The sequence below is a fragment of the Aulonocara stuartgranti genome (genome assembly GCF_965226115.1).
Source record: "Aulonocara stuartgranti genome assembly, chromosome: 5".
NCBI lineage: Eukaryota > Metazoa > Chordata > Actinopteri > Cichliformes > Cichlidae > Aulonocara > Aulonocara stuartgranti.
In genome coordinates this window covers 7,398,936-7,406,212 of record NC_138943.1, presented here as the reverse complement: position 1 = coordinate 7,406,212, position 7,277 = coordinate 7,398,936, and the positions used below count along the sequence as shown (strand labels likewise).

General features: G+C 35.9%; 1 protein-coding gene across 2 annotated transcripts in view; it reads right to left on the bottom strand.

Annotated features, from left to right (window-relative positions):
* Positions 1–2,169: 2,169 nt before the first annotated feature.
* tafa3a (TAFA chemokine like family member 3a) overlaps positions 2,170–7,277 on the bottom strand; it is a 117,951-nt gene continuing 112,843 nt past the window's right edge. For both annotated transcript variants that reach the window (XM_082533999.1, XM_082534000.1), the window contains one exon: positions 2,170–2,931. In XM_082533999.1, the coding sequence (XP_082390125.1) occupies positions 2,901–2,931 (31 nt within the window). In that variant the 3' untranslated portion in view covers positions 2,170–2,900. The remainder of the gene's footprint in view (positions 2,932–7,277) is intronic.

Sequence of the window (7,277 nt, the reverse complement as noted above, 5' to 3'; positions counted from 1 at the left end):
TTGTTTACTCGTTGTTTGCATGTCTGCCTGCTTGGGTCCTTATATATCGAAAGCTAAGAAATATATTCGATGATATACTACTCATTCAGAGTTGTAAAGCAAAATCAATTTTGTAGTTCTACAAGATCTTTCTGATATAATGTTACTAAACAAACAAATGCTTAATCACACTAGTGCCCAATTAGAGCTGATTGCGATAAAGTCTGGAGTGAGGGCCACAGCAGTTTCAAGTTTTTTTGAAGTTTTTGAAGTTATTTAACTTCAGAAATACAGAAGTAAATGACAAAATTGTCAAACAGCCAGACCTCAGCTTTGCACTGTGGTTTCCAAACACAAAACCTGTATTTCCATTCAACTTCTGTGAAGGTCTTTTATGGCAAAGCAACAAAACCCAGAGGAGCAATGGTATGAAAAGATCTTTCATTATTAATAGAATATTAGCCCGCATAAAGGTGAATGACTGAAGGATTGTGTTTCAGCACTGCAGGGGCTGTAAGTGCACAGAGGTTAATTCTCTGATCCAAGGGTAGATTTGTATCATTGTTTGTAGATAGAAAGGGTTTTCCAGGGGAACGGATTCATGTCTTCTCCCTCTTTTCCTTGGAGCACTGTGTTAGATTGCCTGGTCTGATTAATCTTAATGAATTATGCAAATAGCCTTTATCTCAAATGATTTAGCAATGTTTCTGTATTGTTTTATTAATGCACTTATGAATTACTCTGTATAATCACATAGCTTTTCCTCAGCCATTCACTGTTTGTAATTCATCGCCAGGTCTTTATTAAATCCATGGTGGTCTCCAGTGAATTGCATGCAGGAATGAGAAATTAGTCATTACTGTAATTTAATGATTTCTAACCAAACAAGAGGCAACCTGGATCACTTAACCATAGCAAACCTTCTCATTCCTCCCCTTCAGCATCAGTCCCTGGGGTCTGGTCTTTGGGAGCAAGCTTTTTACATTTTTTGCTTAATTAATTGTGTTTAGTATAAGAAGCATTCTGTGGCAAATGTACCGCTTCACTTACAGATGGAAATTGACTTAGAAAATATGAAATTCCTCATAAAGTGAGGGTTTGTTTTGAGTCTAGACTGAAGCTTTTTCTTTTTTTCTCTCTTTTGCAATCTCTGGATTTATGAAAGTGTAGCACAAAGTAATGTTTGATTTTTAAAAAAAAAAAAAATTTACAGAAAGAAATTACTAAAATGCCATTTTTGCACAGATTATATGATATTTTCCTAGAGTCATAAACATGACACCTATAGAAGAAATATACATTATAATTTATTTTATTATCATATCAGAAAAGGGTGGCACATAATATACTGTGATTTCCTGTCCCTAAGGTATACATCACATGCAGGTGAACTATAATTGCATCCCTAACTTTCTTATGACTTCTCTAAGAAACCCAGTTCTAACCAATTTTCATGATAGAGCTTCCCGTCCATCAGTAACTATAATAACTATATTATATGTGTCAAGATGAACGGACGTTTTATTTGATCTTGAACTCCACTGATTCAAATGGCTACGTCATTAGGGCTAAATAATCCTGTGCCTTTTACTGATTGTCTTCCAACCTCCTGTTGTACACTCTTCAGTCTAACTCCCTCAGAAGCTTTATTTTACTACACATAGTAACAAGGATTTTGGATTTATAACAGAAAAAGCCTCATGGGATCTCAAAAAACAAGTAAATAAGTCCTATAATTTGATTGTGATGGGTAGCATTAATTTAATGCAATAAACCAAGGATGACACTAACATCTACTTTGGGAAATGAACCAAATAGGATTAAGGTTGTTTAGGGTAAGAGATAATTATCTCCCTGGACCAGATTTCAGATACTTTTTTTTAAGTCTGTTAATTTTGAGAAGAACGTTGCAATGAGATTTCACCCATTTGTATTTTTGAACATGGCCTACTTTTGCATTTGCTGATTTTCAGATTTCAAATCCACCATGAACACAACCTTGATTAGCTGTGAGCTCTCCCCCTCTTCCTGCTTTTTTTGTCAGATTATTTGCTTGACCTGCTAATTTTAAGTCCCAACAGCTCCTGCCTATACAGCACTATGGCCTGGTATGCAAAATGCCTCAACAGAAAGAGAAACTGTAAAAAAATAAAAAAATAAAAATCAAACTTTCTTTTTTAAACAGCAATATCCATTAAGTTAGATTTATTGATATAATACTGACATTTGTAATGAATAGTAGTCACCAGGCTTTGAAAACAACAGATACCATTAAAACATTTTGGCAGAACTGAGCTATGTTGACCCTTGGTGAGCTGTAGCGAAACATCTTACATTTTTTTCTTGGTTTCATTGTTGTGGCATTGTCTTTTTGTCTTTCAGAAAGAAGACTTGACATCCTAACAAACTTAAAAAAGACAAAACACTTTAAATTAACAAAAAGAAACAGAAGAGATATCTGCTCCATAAGGCTAAAAGGAACGGAAATGCTTATGATCTCACGAGATCAACACAGATATGCATCAAGAGTCCTGGGGCTCTTTGTGGCAAGAAAATAACACAAAAGTTTCACATCACATGGTTTTGTTTCAAGAGTGATTTTTTTTTCTGTTATCCAGAGTCCTTTAGTCAATATATATCTTCACTGTTGAGATCTCTAGTCCAAAGGAATAAAACTATAATACAAAGAGAGATTTGGTGGGCAGTAGAGTTCAGAGACAGCTACTGTTGATGCTAGATCAAATGTCAGGAATTTGTTTGGATATGTAGTCTTATACGATGCTCCCTGGTCCCTGGTTCATTCACTTGAATGTCCGTGATTGTTGTCCTCATTGGTCCCTGGTTACCACCAATTCTCAAAACACGACATCCAATTGTCCAACGGTGTTGATCAAAGAAACAGTGTCTGGTTTCAAATGAGGTTATCCTTGAAACAGACGACTATCGGGTGACCTAGAGACAGGGAAGAAATAAGAAGTTAGGAAGCAGAAGGAAATACTGCAAATGGTTTGTGTTCTTATTTGACTATTTATAAGGCCAGTTATGGCATAAACTGTTGGTGAAGGTTTGTTTGTTTTAGGTTGTTTGTTTTAAACCTGCCCACTTTCAGGTATTTTTTCACACATTGAAATCTGAGGCATTGTTTGAGCATGGATATCTCAAAGTGAAGACAAACACTTCACTAGCTTTTCTTACCATAACATTGAATCAGGACTTGTAATTTGGCACACATGCAAATATAAGTGTGCCAAATGAGTATTGGCTCATTAAAATATGAAAAAAGCATGGCATTCATAGTTACAAACATGAGGAAAAGGCTATTTCCATTCAACTGCCATGATGGGTTGAGCAAATATGACAGAAAAAAAACTATCAGTAGATTGCCCACTTGAATTCCAATATAATTGGAAGATGACCTGGGTTACTATATATAACTAAGAAAATTGTCTAAGATGTTCTAGAAATATTTAAAATTAAAATGTTTAAAAAAAAAATTCTAAATGTTTTAAACATTTGATGATTTGAAACAAACTAACCTATCTATTCATTAAAAAAATCCAAAATACATTTCTGACGCTCATGATCACTCATAATCAAAAGGTGAAAATTATCACACAAAAAATACCACACTGCTGCTGTTATAATAAAAGAGCATAATGTTTTTGCTTCGTTATGACTGAGAACCTCTAAAAGTTGCACACATTGACCTTGGAATGCATGTGGATGTTGAGCATAAATAAAACGCTTAATGAACATTAGCATTGGTGATTGCTGATTATTTTAGCAGCAGAGCTTTATGGCCGTGTTTGCCTTTTGATCCAGTACATTAGTCGAGACAAAAATATTTAAATAATTCAAAAAACAATATTCACATTATATACAGATGTTCACAGCACAGATGTTCACAACACAATCACCAGACAGTGTTCTTTGTAGAATTAACTACAAAGTGATGTCTTACATTTTCATCCAGCGCCAGCTTAAATTTCCAATCTGTTAAATAAATTGGGTTATGATGAAATACCTTCAGAAGTAATGTCACTGCTGTGTACCTCAGCTGAGCATGCCTGGTTCTAATTACTAAACACCAAGTATCAAACTAGTAAAGAAATTGTTATAATACTTTAATATTAAAGTAAATAGTCGAACTTTAAATATACAAAAGTCAAGCTAGTACTAAAAAAATATCCATTACCATTGCTATCGATTCTTACCATCTGACTCGCCTTGGAATAGTAACTTTTCCATTAAAAAAAAAGTTCTTGTTTTGATGCTACATCTTAAGCAATTTATATCTCTTGAAAGTCTGACAGGTTCAAGGTGCTCATTTTCCCAGCATGGTATGTTTATAATTCTAAAACCTGAGCTCTTACAAAAAAATGGCACTCAGTAGTAGTCAGATGTAATGCAGTGTGCATCTTGGTCAATGATTTCCATGCAGACAGAGGGAATATTATTATTCATGATGGCATACAACTGGAATAAGTATTCTCAGATGTTTTCATGAATATTAATATAATGGATTGAAAGATGCAGTTTGTAGCTACTACGCTCACTTTAAGCAAATCTCTAAAAATACTCTGGGAGGTGAATGCTGTTCTTTGTTGGTTTGCCGTTTAAAAAGTAGAACACAAGTGACTCTGTGACTTGGCCTGTGATGCTAGACAGACTTTAATACCAACACAGACACACACACACACACACACACACACACACACACGCACACACAGAGACAGACAGGCAGAAAGGTTGATATAAGAACAGGTGTTCCTGTGTGAATATTTGCACTTTAGTGCTATTCAGTTAGAAGTTAGCGGGGTCTCACCAGTTGAATCAATAAGGACCTTACCACACACAATCAGTGTTCTGAGCAAAGCAATCCAAAAGCTGTATTGAAGTGTGATCTTTCTGCTGCTTAGAGCTGCAGCTGATAATACAGAGCTTGCTGTTTGGGGAGCCACAATTTAATTTTCACTTCCATGTGGCAGTCCTCGGGAATCACGGGTGTGAGAGACAATTTGAAAATTAGTAGGTCTTATATTACTTTTGTAGGAAGCTGTAAACGGAGTAGATTCATGGTGTGGCTTACAGTTTTTTACAGACGCTAGGACACATTTCCCAAAACTTAGGTCACTTTTGCAAAACTCTTCACACAATTCTCCTAACTGACCTTCAGCTTGGCACAGCAGTTCATTTCACATTCAAAATGCACTACAACTACCAAAACACTTTATTCAGGTCTCAAATAAACTCATTCTTCCAGAACACTAGCAAAGGTTGACAGCCGACAAACACACTTTGTCACTCACAAAACAATGACCTAAAAAACACTAACAACATGTAGCATTACACAGTGTTTTCTTGTGTAAAACAAGGACACATCTCTGTTTATAATTTCAATATATGTTACTGGAATGAATCAGACATCATGCAGAATTCGTTAATATTTGTTTATGTATTTTTATTTTTTTGCACTAAGTAATCCCAAAATACAAGAATTTGTATACACACCATCCACTGATACACATACAATAGTAATGCTAATCTACTCGGTCTTCTCCATTTGGCCACAGGTTCTCATCCACATCACATCTTATGTCATCTAGGGCAATACACCTAGGAAATAATCTTCTGGCTGCCAGAATTGAAGGAGTTGAAAAATTGAAGGAGTAACACCTGTGTAGATGTTCATCTACAATGAGAATCAGCTGTGGCTGGTTAAACTGCATTTTTAGATTTAAAATATGTTTCAATAAAATATTGCTGTTGGATTTTGCTGTCTTTTCAAGTTTTGCATTGTGTTATTGTTTTGGCCATAAGTTTAACAGTTTTGAAAACAGTATGTAAGCACATGCAAAATGTCCTGTACGTACAAAGATTTTTGGCAGTTGTTGTGTCTGAGTGAGAAGATAATTCATGAAATTTGAGAGATGTAGTCATTGAAAGCATTTTGTGCCAAAACAATGATAACTGATCCTCAGTTTAGCCCACATAGACTTCTGTTGTGCTCACTGTGTGAGGAGTTTTGCAAAAGTGACCTAAGTATTGAGAAATGTGTCCTAGCGTCTGTAAAAAACTGTAACATGAAGTTAGGTCTGGCGATTTTGTCAACAGTATAAGAGAAAAATTTTGGCACATTATTACTGCTACAGTGTCCTAGTGTGACCTACAGTGAAATGCACAAATACACATGAGGGTAGAATTATTAGCCCCCTATGAAAAGTTCAGTATTTCCAAAGTGCGGTTAAACAGAACAAGGAATTTTTGCAAAAGCTTTTCCAAACATGCTAGTTTTATTTTGGATGTTTAAAAAGAACGCACTTCTAGTATGCATAGTATTTCTCCAAGTTGGCCTTGACATTTGATAGCGGTTTGAAGGTCTCTTCTGTTTTCTTGCTCGGCAACCTCCCAGGTAATTTCTGTTCAGGGTTCTCATGATTGTCTTATTTGAGGCTACAGTATTTCTCTCCAGAGTCTTTGAAATCTTTTGCATCAAACCTCCTTCAAGCTTGTTTTCTATTGCACATGTCACGATCCTGGGTCTTATGACCCAGTGTTTTGAGTTTTAGTTCATTTTGATGTTTATAGTATGTTTAAGTTCATTAGGTTTCCTATGTTCATTTGCTTATTAGTTCCCCCTTGTGTTTTCAACCCCTGTGAAGTCTCCCTTGCCCTTCGTGTGTTTCATGTCTGTTGTCTTATGTTGTCATGTCTGCCTCTCATGTTTCCAGTTTTATTTTGAAGAGATCTCGTGTTTTTATATTATGGATTATGTTTTGAGTCCTTTGTTGTACTGTTTCTTGTTTCCCTAGATTTCAGTTATGGTTATCATAGGTTTAGTTCTTTGGCTTTGTAATATGGCTTCCCTGTGTTCAATGTTGTGTCTACTGTGACCTCTTTGTACCATGTTTCTGGTCCCTATAGTCTGTCTTCTCAGTTGCTGTTAAGTTTGCATGTTTAGAGTTCAGTCAATGTGTTTCCTGTTTTACTTTGAAGGTCCATGTCTCATGTGCGTGTTTCTAGTTTTGCTTCCCTTGTCTCGTCCAGCCTGATTACTCCCAGCTGTGCTCTCCTTCTGTGTCTCATTCCCTCGTTATCCCTCAGTGTATTTAAGCCCTGTGTTTCTCTTTGTCAGTGTTGTAGTCTCCCTCATGCTGTGTGTGATTCTCCCTGTATGCATTTTAATTAGCTTTTCCCGGTTTAGTTTTGTATTGCTTGTGTTCTATTTTCCAGCAATAAAGCTGTGCTTTTGAGTTCAAGTTCTGTCCCCGTGAGTTTGCGTTTGGGTCCAATCCCTG